Source organism: Euleptes europaea, chromosome 4 (genome assembly GCF_029931775.1).
Source record: "Euleptes europaea isolate rEulEur1 chromosome 4, rEulEur1.hap1, whole genome shotgun sequence".
Taxonomy (NCBI): Eukaryota; Metazoa; Chordata; class Lepidosauria; order Squamata; family Sphaerodactylidae; genus Euleptes; species Euleptes europaea.
Window position 1 is genome coordinate 117,025,029 of NC_079315.1, and position 13,914 is coordinate 117,038,942.

The following is a 13,914-nucleotide window of genomic DNA, read 5'->3' on the forward strand; positions in this document are numbered from 1 at the left end:
AGACAGAGAGGAAAAAGGTCTTTCTGGCTGGTCATTCGCCCCTTGCTTATTTGGGGTCCAATTATTTGTCTCAAGGCATGCTGACATATCTCTTTGAAAGAGTGTAGTGCTACCAAAAGCTTTGGGAGTCGCTAGGTCAATGGAAATTCATGTTAAGAGGCCAATACCCCTATATCCAGACACTGGGGGCAAAAACTTGCCTTCATGTCTTGTTTGAGGAGGAGCTTTGTCTCAATAGAAGAGCATCTGCTTGGCATGTAGAAGGTCCCAGGTTCAATCTCCGGCATATCCAGTTAAAAGGACCAGGCATTAGGTAATGTGAAAGACCTCTGCCTGAGACCCTAGAGAGCATTTACTTGGTATGCAGGAAGTCCCAGGTTCAATCTCTAGCATCTCTAGTTAAAAGGACCAGGCATTAGGTGATGCGAAAGACCTCTGCCTGAGAGACCCTGGAGAGCTGCTGCCAGTCTGAGTACACAATATTTGACGGATCAATGGTCTAAATCAGTATAACACAGCTTCACAGCTTTGAGACCCCTTAAAGGTAGAGAAAGGTGGAGTCTAAAAACCAACTCTCCTTCTTCCTAATTGCAGTCTGTCGGCATTACCAGACTCAACAACCCCTCTAGTTTTGAACCAGCCGGGCTTTTATGGCACTCATAAGAAAAGCCAGGCTGGATCAGACCAAAGCCCATCAAGTCAAGCAGTCTGTTCACACAGTGGTCAATCAGGTGCCTCTTGGAAGCCCACAAATATTCTGTAACTCCACTCTTTTTACTGTAGACCAGGCAGGAGAAGGTCAAGTGAACATACGCTGAAAGGGAAACTTCCTTCATTCCTGGAGCCAGAGCAGAAAACAGAGAGAACCTGATGAAATCCAGGTGACAGGTAAGACCACTGGAATTCCTCCTTTCCTCTCATGTATTTGGTTGATTTGGAAAGGGAATGCAAAACCCTATTCCAAACTATCAGGGCTCCTCCCTCCCAACAAACAGGTTACTCGGGAAGCTGGCAAAAGGGAAGTCCGTTTCTTCGCTCACGGTTCAATCCTCAGATAACTTGCTATCGGACATTTCAACTATTATTGCTCAGCGTTATACAAATTCGAATACAGAGCTATATATAAGATTAGCCTAATGTACAGAATGCAGTATTTCCAAGTCAACACGCACGTCTCTGGCGGCAACGTTTTAGGACCATCACGTTGGAGACAGACAAAATGGATAACGAAAGGGAATTCACGGCCCCAAAACTGCGAGGATGGCTTTAAAAGGCGATTCAGAACATTTAACAGGGGAGAGGTCTGTTACCCAGGATAGCTAAATGTAATCTCCATGCTCCGAGACAGTGTACCTCTGAATACAAGATTCGGGGGTCAGACAGCAGATGAAGAGAGTTGCCTTTGTGTATTTCCTGCGGGGACTTGGTTGGATCTGGCTGGAAACAGGATGCTGGAGCAGATGGACCTTTGCTCGGCAGGAATGTGCTGAAGTGCTTACCTGAGCGAACTTGTGGATCTGCTCCACCACCGCTGCAAAGAGCGCATGGACACTTTCATCTATTAGACTCTGCATGTAATGCACTGCCTCTTCATCGGAGAGGTCCAGACGGAACTTGTCTTGCACCTGGATAGAAAAGAGGACAGGGACATCTTGATGTGGGGATGCATCACTCCCTACACATCTCTCTTTCAGATACACCCCCCCACACACAACAGAGATGCTTAGAGTTTCACCATAAACATGTTTGACAGTCAATCTTACCATATTTTAGGGTTTTGGTCAGAGAGCCAGTGTGGTGTGGTGGTTAGGGTGTCAGACTAGAATCTGGGAGACCCAGGTTCGAATCCCCACTCTGCATTGGAAGCTTGCTGGGTAACCTTGGGGCAGACACAACCTCTCGGCTTAAGAGAGCCAGCGTGGTGTAGTGGTTAAGAGCAGAGGACTCTAATCTGGAGCACCAGAAAGGTTTCCCCACTCCTCTACATGAAGCCTGCTGGGTGACCTTGGGCTAGTCACAGTTCTCTCCAAACTCTCTCAGCCCCACCTACCTCACAAGGTGCCTGTTGTGGGGAGAGGAAGGGAAGGCGATTATAAGCCAGTTTCAGACTCCTTTCGGTAGAGAAAATCGGGGTATAAAAACCAACTCTTCTTCTTCTAACCTACCTCACAAGGTTGTTGTGAGGATAAAAGCGGAGAAGGCTATAAGCCACTTTGGGTCCCCACTGGGAAGAGCAGAGTGTCAATGAAGTAAATAAGTACATAAACAAACATAAGCTAAACGTGCTACTGATTTGTGCCGAATAGCAGCGAACATTGCCATATAGCTTTCCATTGGGTTGTTTGCAAAACTGTGCATGTGCAAAGGCTGATTCAAATTGATTGTCAGCCATTAGTTTCACCAGGGACTACTCAGACAAACGCTAAAGATTTGGTTTCTATTAAAGCACAGCATTTGCTTACGACTGATTTATATGATTGGTAAGTGATTTGTCTAGGGGCTATGGCTCAGTGGTAGAGCATCTGCTTGGCATGAGGAAGGTTCCAGGTTCAATCCCCGGCATCTCCAGTTAAAGGGACTAGGCAAGTAGATGACGTGAAAGACCTCTGCCTGAGACCCTGGAGAGCCGCTGCCAGTCTGAGTAGGCAATTTTGGACTTTCGTGGACTAAGGTTCTGTTTCAGTATAAGGCAGCTTCGTGTGTGTTCATGTGACCTTGGACTGTTTTCCTGATTATGCCACCTGCCTCTGGCCCTTGTTTCTGCCAGCAGTCCGGAAAGAACCCATGTTTCGTTTCTCCCTTTGACAGCCGGTGATGGAAATGTGGCGGCGAGAAAGTGTCGCGCTGGGCTTCAACGGCACAGAAGTAAGACCCTCAAAGCCCCAGTGTTCAAATCAAACAGACGCAAAGGCCTTCCGTCGGGGAACGCAGCGCCTGTTTTGCACGTGGAGGGGAAATGTCAATCGCGTGCTCCCCATGGGTTCCAAGGACGCTGCTCAACAGCCACCGAGCTGCAAAACTGGACCAAGGACAAGGAAGGGTCCCTGTGCAGCGGGATCACATTTTTTCCCCTTCCAAGGAATCATAAGGGCAGACGTGAGAGCAAAAAGGCCGTCTAATCCAACTCCCTCCTGTGAGGTTAAGAGCATTCATTCGCCAGCCCCCTACCGGTTAACCTACACAATCCAGGCCACGGTGGGTCAAAAGCAGGTAGCGGATGAACCAAAGAGAAAGAGCTTAACAAGAGAAAGGGCCGTCGGAGACGGAGCCAGGCCCTCCGCTAGATGAAAGGCATTCTGGTGTTGCAAGAACTGCAGGGAGTGGAAACATACATGCAGTTCAACTGTCCAGGCTCTGTCGCTTTGTACAAAGCTGATTATTGAGAACAGGGACTGGCAAACTCACCTTTCTTGGTTTCTTTCTTTCTGATTTTCAATGTTATCATTTGTCTCACACACACAAAGTACAGAAGAGGGCAACTAAAGTGAAAAAGAAGAAGAGTTGGATTTTATACCCCGCTTTTTCTCTACTTTTAAGGAGTCTCAAACCGGCTTATAATCACCTTCCCTTCCCCACAACAGATACCTTGTGAGGTAGGTGGGGATGAGACAGTTCTGCAAGAACTATGACCAGCCCAAGGTCACCCAACAGGCTTAATGTGGAGGAGTGGGGAATCAAACCTGGTTCTCCAGATTAGAGTTGCTGCTCTTAGCCACTACACCACACTGGCTCTTAAGAGGTTGGAGAACCTTCCCTATTAGGAAAGGCTGAAGAGTCTGGGACTTTTTAGTTTAGAAAAGAGATTAATAAGGGGGGGCACTATGACAGTTTATAAAATTATGCACCGAGTACAGAGGGGATGCCCTGACCTGGATAGCCCCAGGCTACTCTGATTTCGTCCAAACTGAGAAGCTAAGCAGGGTTGGCCCTGGAGCGAGTGCGCGCGCACATAGGGTGATATCACCCTATGGTCAGGAATGACCCAGTGCTTGCACAGGGGACTACCTTTATCTTTTAAAAAGAAATAAGATAGGGTGATCTTTACGCTGATGAAGTTACCAGCACAGCAAACTGTATTTCCTAGGGTCGTCCGACCAATCCAGGACAAGGATCTCCGTCTTCCTGTTTGGAAACTAAACTTGCCCACAAGGCAATAACCTCTCCCGGAGGGATAATGGAGAACAAAACTAGGGCGAACGCTCGGGATCAGCCTTCCCAGCATCGCTGGCGTCAGCTCCTCGGGGCCCGGCGATATCAATATTTAATGACCGCAGATTCCGAGTGGAGTACGAGAGAGGAAAGCGTTGGCGGCAAGTGCCCAGCCTGTAGGACGAGCCCCCTTCGGTGCGCCCCCGCCCCTCAGTATTTCATTCACACGGCTAATTGTCAGTCAATCACTCTGAAAGGTACCTGTGGCTACGGCAATCAGCCTCCAGCACGGTTAATAGGCATTGCCCACTCTTGCGCTGATGAACGAACAGCTTAATAGAAATCTTTGCCTGTTGCAAAGCCGACAGAGCAAAATTGGAGAAGGCGGCGGCGGCCCCCACAATTTACGACCCCGCTGGAAAAACAAAACAAAGCAACTTCTCCAAACCTGGAAAAGGCGGCATCCCATTTTTGGAAAGAAAAATCCCAAATCTTCTCCCAGAACTGTGACTCCTGCATTTGAAACCCTGTAAGAGCCCCGTGGCGCAGAGTGTTAAGCTGCAGTACTGCAGTCAAAAGCTCTGCTCATGACCTGAGTTTGATCCCGACGGGAGTCGGTTTCAGGTAGCCGGCTCAAGGTTGACTCAGCCTTCCCTCCTTCCGAGGTCGGTAAAATGAGTACCCAGCTTGCTGGGGGTAAAGTGTAGACGACTGGGGAAGGCACCCCGTAAAGATAGTGTGCCTAGTAAACGTCGGGATGTGACGTCACCCCATGGGTGGGTCAGGAATGACCCAGTACTTGCACAGGTGTTTATCTTTATCTTTAAGACTAAACTGGGGCTATCAAACTTTGGTCACATTATGAGAAGACCAGAGTCATTGGAAAAGACAATCACGCTAGGAAAAGTGGAAGGCAGCAGGAAAAGAGGAAGGCCCAACAAGAGATGGATGGACTCTATAAAGGAAGCCACGGCCCTCATTTTGCAAGACCTGAGCAAGGCTGTTAGAGATAGGGCCTTTTGGAGGAGATTGATTCATAGGGTCGCCATGAGTCAGAAGCGACTTGACGGCACTTAACCCACACACAAGACAAATTTTGATTTTCCAGCTAGGAAGACAGGTTGCTATGCAGGGGTATGTATTGTCCTGCTGTAGCGCGTAGGTCTCAGGGGTGCATGGCAGCATCTCTGACTAGAAATATTTTCAGGTTTCCAACTACCGTGGGTGACCCAGTGTTGTTCCTGCAGGTGTGGGAAGAGTCCCCAAACCATAGCACTTCAGAATGCTCAAAGCTGCCATCTTGTCAGGAACAGGAAAGAAGAGGGCCTATGGAGTTTGACTCACTTTAAGAATGATGTAGGCAAACTGGCATGGGTTCAGCGGAGGGCGATGAGGATGGAAAACAAATCCTACAAGGAGTGCATGCTTAGGACTGTTAACACAAAGCTGCCTAATATTCGATCAGACCCTTGGCCCATCAAGTTCAGTCTTGTCTACTCAGACTGGTAGCTGCTCTCTAGGGTCTCAGGCAGAGGTCTTTCACATCACCTAATTGCCTAGTCCCTTTATCTGGAGATGCCGGGGATTGAACCTGGGACCTTCTGCATGCCAAGCACATGCTCTACCACTGAGCCACGGCCCCTCCCCTAATTTTTTGAGCTGGCATGCATGCATTACTCACAGGCCCTCAGCAGCGCCATTGATGGTTCAACGTACACAAAAGTATTTAAAAATATTGTTTAAAATCACATTCAAGCTATGTGTACTCTGACCTGGAGAACCGGGTTCGATACCCCACCCCTCCACATGAGCAGCGGGCTCTAATCTGGTGAACCAGGTTCAATTTCCCACTCCTCCACACGAAGCCTGCTGGGTGACCTTGGGCCAATCACATTTATCGCTGAACATATCTGTTGTAGTTTTTTAATTGTTACTATAACCCGCTTGAGTCCTCAGAGAAAGGTGGGTGAGAAATGTCTTCATAAGTAAACGTACATATTTTAAAACGTGCTCTTGAAACACCTTAAGTATCAGATGGAAGAGGCCAAAGACTGGATAGCCGTTGTTCCAGAGACCTCGGTCTAAGTGACTTCAGCTAAAGTGGGGAAGGTTCTGGTTGACGATTAGGTCAAACGTTCTACTGGTAACAGCAGTCAAAACCAATGACCTGGGAAGATGGATGACTCTCTCTCGGTGGAGCTGTTCGTCTAGAGCACTGGTTCCCAACCGGGGGTCCGCGGACCCCCAGGGGTCCGCAAGAACTAAATTTAGGTCCGCGAAACAAAGTTATAAACCCATAATAAATTAATATTTTCAATTAAAAGTTCTCTATTATAAAAAAACATATTCAAATGTTATTCTAAGTTTAAAGTTTAACTAACAGTTATGATTAAAGTTTATTTTCAAATTCTCGGATTTTTTATTTTGAACCTTGGGGTCCCTGCACCGAACAAAAAAGTCCTAGTGGTCCCTGGTCAAAAAAAGGTTGGGAACCACTGGTCTAGAAGGAATGCTCTAATTTTGGATTTCCTGCATGGAGCAGGAGTTTCAAAGCACCTTCCAACACTAGGGGTCTAGAAAGCAACATGTGGACCTCATTCTGCTATCCATATCTGGCACTGACATCCGCCACTTCGTCAACTCGGATTCCAGCCGGGAGGGGACCGGCTGCCGAAAGACATGGCTCTCTGACTCAGCCATTTTTCATCTTCACAGTCCCCCTTTCCCCAGTGACTGGAGGAGCCCAGCCCAGAGACTGGGAGCAAACCTCAATTCCTTTTTTTAAAAAATCCCTGCCCGAGTTTTCATACGCCAAAGACAAGTTAAAATTTTGTCCAGGGATTCTGACTGAGCAAAGATTGGATATATTTTAAGCATTATTATATATGCACAGGAGAGCAATGAGGATGACCAGGGGCCCAGAGACCAAGCCCTACGAGGAAAAGCTGAGGGACTTGGGAATTTTCAGTCTGGAGAAGAGGAGGCTGAGGAAGGACATGATTGCACTCTTGAAGTATTTGAAGGACTGTCCCTTAGAGGAGGGCAGGGAGCTGTTCCAGTTGGCAGCAGAGGATAGGACTCACAATAATGGGTTTAAATTGAGGACGGAAAGGTACCGGCTGGATATTAAGGGGGGATTTAAAAGTAAGAGTAGTTCAGCAGTGGAATGGGTTGCCTAGGGAGGTGGTGAGCTCCCCCTCCCTGGCAGTCTTCAAGCAGAGGCTGGACAAGCACTTGTCAGGGATGCTCTAGGCAGATCCTGCACTGAGCAGGGGGTTGGACTAGATGGCCCCTATGCCCTTTTCCAACTCTATGATTCTATGATCCTCTGGGGCTACTCAAACTGGGCTGTCACCTTCGGTCTACGACACTGGTTCCCAACCGGGGGTCCGCGGACCCCAGGGGTCCGCAAGAACTAAATTAAGGTCCGTGAAACAAAGTTATAAACCCATAATAAATTAATATTTTCAATTAAAAGTTCTCTATTTTTTTTTATATATATATATATATATATATATATATATATATATATATATATATATATATATATATATATATATATATATATTCAAATATTATTCTAAGTTTAATGTTTAACAGTTATGATTAAAGTTTATTTTCAAATTCTCGGAATTTTTATTTTGAACCTTGGGGTCCCTGCACCGAACAAAAAAGTCCTAGTGGTCCCTGGTCAAAAAAAGGTTGGGAACCACTGGGGATGCTATCAATTTAAACACAGAGACACCCACACTACCGCACAGAGCAAACAATTAAATAACGCTATCGTCTTATCAGGGCCCCGAACTCCCGTTTTAGAAAACGCAATGCAGCAGCGCCCCCTACTGTGAGATCAGGAACAGCTGGAGCGGGGAGATTTGGCAAGCTGAGCGCTGCCCGTCCGAACACCGGCCGAGTTGGTTTTGTCTGGCAATCAATGATTGGTCCCGGAAGCTTTCTCGCATAAAGGTCACGTTTGCTATGAAAGGCAAACGCTGAACGATGAGGCAATTCAGCTCAAAGAGCTTTCCCCTCCCCATGCACAACCAACAACGAGTAAAGATGTTCATGTTCTGGGGTTACCTGGAGAGCAACGTTCCCTATGCTTCGCCCACTTTCTCCCCATGCCTGGCTTCCGACAGTCTTTGACAATGCCGTTGTTGTTAGCGCGGAGGTTTATGCGCTCAAACTGGGAGAGGGAGGAGAAAGGCAAGCAGACACAAGGGGGGATTTTTGCCAGCAGCAATACCCGCTTCTTCCTCCAAAGCAGGGCTGGCTTGGAAACGAGCATTAATCAATGAGGTTTTCATGAGAAACCGACAGCTGCAGTAGGCGGGCAGCGCACATTTCTCAACCGTTCGATCACTTTGGGTAATCAGGATATTTGATGGTGTTGTGGTGTAGTGGTTAAGAGCGGTGGACTCCGATCTGGGGAACCGGGTTTGATTCCCCGCTCCTCCACATGAGAAGTGGACTCTAATCTGGTGAACCAGGTTTGATTCCCCACTCCTCCACACACAGCCTGCTGGGTGACCTTGGGCTAGTCACCGTTCTCTGAACTCTCTCAGCCTACCTCACAAGAAGAAGAAGTTGGTTTTTATATGCCGACTTTCTCTACCGCTTAAGGAAGAATCAAACCGGTTTACAATCACCTTCCCTTCCCCACGACAGACACCTTGTGAGGTAGGTGGGGCTGAGAGAGCTCTAAGAGAGCTGTGACTAGCCCAAGGTCACCCAGCTAGTTTCATGTACAGGAGTCGGAAAACCAACCTGGTTCACCGGATTGGCCCCCGCCGCTCATGTGGAGGACTGGGGAATCAAACCCGGTTCTCCAGATCAGAGTCCGCCGCTCCAAACCACCGCTCTCAACCACTACACCACGCTGGTTCCCTCTATGGAGGTTGTCCCACCTTCAGTCATACAGCGAAGATCTACGTGGTTGTGGTGGCAGCTGCTTGCCAAAGCAATTCCCCCCCCCCAAAAAAATCTGCCCAGCCAATCAGATCTCCAGTGGATAATCAGGAGCCTTGCTGGGCAAAAGCCCCACCTGGCCGCCCCTACTTTCTAAGAACACTTAAGAGAACTGTGACTAGCCCAAGGTCACCCCCATGCTTTATGTGAGGAATCGAACCCGGTTCACCAGGTTAGAGTCCCCTATTCGTGTGGAGGAGTGGGGAATCGAACCTGGTTCTCCAGATTAGAGTCCCGTTCATGTGGAGGAGTGGGGAATTGAACCCGGTACTCCTGGTTAGAGTCGCCACTCTTTACCACTACACCATGCTGAAAGACCTTGCCTGAGAACCTGGAGAGTTGCTGCCGGTCTGAATAGACAATACTGAGCTAGAAGAAGAGTTGGTTTTTATACCCCAATTTTCTCTACCTTTAAGGAGATTCAAACCATTTTACAATCTCCTTTCCTTCCTCTTCCCACAACAGACATCTTGTGAGTAGACTTACCAATTGCCCAGTGGGCAAAAGCCTGCCAATCCACCAGGCTGTCCACCAACCAGCTGAGGGTCAGCGGGCAAAAGAGGGGGAGGCACGCAATATGCACGTGCGCAACTTGCGCACTGCGCTGACATCGCTTCTGGGTTTACCTAGAAGCGACACTGACACTCTTGCTACCTCTGGCTAAACTCTATGAAAACCATACAGTTTCTTGGTTCTTGTAGGTTATCCGGGCTGTGTAACAGTGGTCTTGGTCTTGGTGAAAGCCTTCGACAATATTTCCATACAGTTTCGCTGGAGATTGCTAGATCATCCGTGTCGCTTCTGGGTCAACCTGGAAGTGGTGTTGACATGTCGTGCGGGGTGCGCGTGTGTATCATGCGCCCCCAGCCACTCCCCTGCAAAGCTCCTGCTGGTGGAGCAAAGAGAACTGGCAACTCTACTTGTGGGGTAGGTGGGGCTGAGAGAGTTTGGAGAGAACTGTGACTAGCCCAAGGTCACCCAGCAGGCTGCATGTGTAGGAGCAGGGAAAGCAGCCCGGTTCTCTAGGATAGAGTCCACTGCTCCTAACCACTACACCACACTGGAGGAGCCTACACGTCTCACATCCTTCACAGGTGACCTCCTCCCAGGCCATAAGGTTCAGGAGATAAATCTCCAGGTCCAGCAGGTGACACCCACAATTCACAGGCACTATTGGGGAGGGGCTGTGGCTCTGGTGTAGAGCATCGGCTTGGCGTGGACCTGCTCGAGTCCCAGGTTCAATCCCCGGCATCTCCAGTTAAAGGGACCAAGCAAGTAGGTGATGTGAAAGACCTCTGTCTCCGTCCTTGGAGAGCCGCTGTCGGTCTGAGTAGACAATACTGACTTTGATGGACCGAGGGTCTGATTCAGTATAAGGCAGCATCATGTGTTCATTTTGAATTTCCACCCTTAACAATCCCCCATGGGTAAGACCAAATAGCCTCTGTTGTTCCTGCCAAGAGATAAATGGAAGAACCCTCTCCCCGGATGAAAAGGGCGAACCCCTGACTCGCTCCGCTCATCCCGTCCTGTGCCATAAACCACGCCAGACCGGCATCAATCTCGACGGGTCTTACAGAAGAAAGATGTACGTGGCGCGGGTCTGCCGTTTCCAATTTTTTTTTCTCCCCCCCCCCTTAATTCCCTTATTCTCATATTTCACCGATCCCGTTTCGCAGCTAACGGGCAGAAGAGAGAAGCGGGACAATTTGCTTCCAGTTAGATTGTGAAGGTTGATTATCAAATTGCATTCTTGCCAGCCGGCCCCTGAGGAATTTCACGGATGTTACCGGGCGGGCAGATGATTCCTGGGAGAAAATTGTCTCAATTTATAAAGGCCTCGCCTGTCTGCCTGTCCAAATAGCAGCTTGCTTGTGTGTGTGTTTTTCCCTCTCCGGAGGGCTGTATGTTCTTGTCGGAAGAAAACCTGGCCGGCTACTTGCGATAAATGTGCATTGCAGCCCCCCTGTGTTTACTGACTCTGCAGCAGAGGGGCCTGGGTGCTCTGCCCTCCCACATGGGAGTCTGGAGGGTCGGGTGGTTAGTAGGGTTTGCTAGCCTCCAGGTGGTTGCAACCAAAATAATACTTGAGCTGCTATCTAAAACTAGTACAATTCGCAGCCACTATGGCTAAAGAATTATATTTACCAAAGGTTTACAAAAAAAACCCTAAAGTCCCCATTTCATTTGTGCAAACATGTATTCAAATGTCATGCATTGCGGTAGTCTCACACTTAGTCAGTTACACCTTCCAAATTGAAGAATCCAGCTCATCCATTAAGAGTCCGGCTCATGTAATAAGAGTCTCTTGTAATCCTCAAAGGAGCCAGTATGGTGTAGTGGTTAAGAGCGGTGGTTTGGAGCGGTGGAGACTGATCTGGAGAACCAGGTTTGATTCCCCGCTGCTCCACATGAGCGGCGGACGCTAATCTGGTGAACAGGGTTGGTTTCCACATTTCTACCTGTGAAGCCAGCTGGGTGATCTTGGGCTAGTCACAGCTCTCTCAGCCCCACCCACCTCACAGGGCGTCTGTTGTGGGGAGGGGAAGGGAAGGTGATTGTAAGCCGGTTTGAGTCTCCCTTAAGTGGTAGAGAAAGTCGGCAACTCTTCTTTTTCTTCTTCTTATTGTGTCAAAATCCATGAGGGATGTAAATCGCTGAGTGATGGGCAGGTGTAACTGACTAAGTGTGAGACTACCGCAATGTATGATGTTTGAATACAAGTTTGCACAAATGAAATGGAGCCTTTAGTTTTTTGTAAACCTTTGGTAAATATAATTCTTTAGCCATAGTGGCTGCGAATTGTGGTACTAACCTCCAGGTGGTGGCTGGAGATCTCCCGCTATTACAACAGGTCTCCACGCGACAGAGATCAGTTCCCCTGGAGAAAGCGTCAGTTCGGCCATTGGACTCTATGGCATTGAAGTCCCTACCCTTTCCAAACCCCGCCCTTCACAGGCTCTGCCCCCAAAATCTCCAGTTATTTCCCAATCCGGAGCTGGCAACCCTAGGTAGCAGGGATGCCAGCCTGCAGGTGGGGCCTGAGGATACCCCGGAATTACAGCTGAACCCGCTTTTCGAGACAACTCCGCGATTGTAACGCAGGGGACCCCAACACCATTTGGCCCTTTTTCATTGACTGCAAGAAATATAATGTGGCCCGTGAGAAATGGATCAATACATATATTCAAAAATAGATCCCTGTTACTAAACAAGAGCTTGTAGTTAAGCTACTAGCAGGTATTGATCCAGACCTGTCCGTGGCGGTCGCAAAAAAAATTTCTGTGGCATTTAACAGTATTATCTTTTAAAACTTCAATCTGTATCTTTATTTATTTAAAATGAGAAAACTGAAATGAAAGTTAGGTATGATCTTAGATATTTGGTTTGCTTTATGTGTATTTCATTTTACTTTTGCTGGTGACCCGTTGGTCTTTGAGCAGTAAATAAATGGAATTGTACCCCACTGAGGTCCCTGTCCTCCTCATGCTCCAACCCCCCATATCTCTCGAGTAAGGAAGGAACTGAGGCTGGGGTGGTGGTGTACTATGACACAAGCATGGTGGGAGGGATCTGGCTAGCAGTCATAGAATCACAGAGTTGGAAAGGACCACCAGGGCCATCCAGTCCAACTCCCTGCACAATGCAGGAAATTCACAACTACCTCCCACCCCCCCACATCCAACCACAGTGATCCTTACTCCAGCCCAGAAGATGGCCAAGATGCCCTCCCTCTCATCATCTGCCTAAGGTCATAGAATCAGCATTGCTGACAGGTGGCCATCTAGCCTCTTCTTAAAAACCTCCAGGGAAGGAGAGCTGACCACCTCCCGAGGAAGCCTGTTCCACTGAGGAACCGCTCTAACTGTTAGAAAGTTCTTCCTAACGTCTAGATGGAAACTCTTTTGATTTAATTTCAACCCGTTGGTTCTGGTCCAACCTTGTTGAGGTTGGTTGTAGTCGGGAAATTTAGAACCAGGCATTTCCTGCAACCCCCCAGCAAGGGAAGCACGCACTCCCATCTCCTTTTTTGAACATAAAAACCATGGAAAACATTACACTCTAACTTATTCACCATTTTTACTCCACTGTTGTTTAAAGCTATGCGTTGGCTCCTTTCAAACGCCTGCAGAAGAAAAGCATCTCTCCTCCCCCCCACCCCCGTTTTCTTCCAGTCTTTGTCTATTTAAATAGAGCAATTTACACCCACTGATATCAACACTGATGCGGGGCTCCGTCTACCAAAATATTTCTCAGTGTTGGATCGCTATAGCAACTGTCGCCTTCATTAAAAATAATCAAAGCGCATAGACGAAAGTACCTCGCAACATGCCTGGTTTTCTGAAATAAAGTAAATAACAATTTTTCATCCCATTAACACCCTACTCACCTCGTTGTCTTTATATCCTTTTATTCCAAAGGTAATGATCAGAAATTGTATCAATACGCAAAACACCTCTCGCCCTGGGATTCTTTAAAACATAAAAACACTTACCACTACCTAAATTGTCTTGCCCCAAACACTTACCACTACCTAAATTGTCTTGCCCCTGTGCGGATGGTGAAAGCCGTGGAATGGGGCCACCTACAGACAAGGGATTGGATCCAGCAACCCGTCAGCAGAAGTCAGTGATCGTCACAGATCTTCCCACGTTCTGTCCATTCAACTCTGAGAAAATTGAATCCCGTGACTATGAGTAATTAAAATGTGGAATTCGCTGCCAGAAGATGCAATGATGGTCACAGGCTTGAAAAGGGGATTCAACAGATTGATGGAGGTTAGGTCTTATCAGAGGC

At 48.0% G+C, this 13,914-nt stretch overlaps 1 protein-coding gene across 1 annotated transcript in view; it reads right to left on the reverse strand.

The window, feature by feature from the left end:
- PIK3C3 (phosphatidylinositol 3-kinase catalytic subunit type 3) overlaps positions 1–13,914 on the reverse strand; it is a 112,046-nt gene that overhangs the window by 11,680 nt on the left and 86,452 nt on the right. The window contains exon 25 of the mRNA XM_056848007.1: positions 1,500–1,625. Coding sequence (XP_056703985.1) covers positions 1,500–1,625 — 126 coding nt within the window. The remainder of the gene's footprint in view (positions 1–1,499; positions 1,626–13,914) is intronic.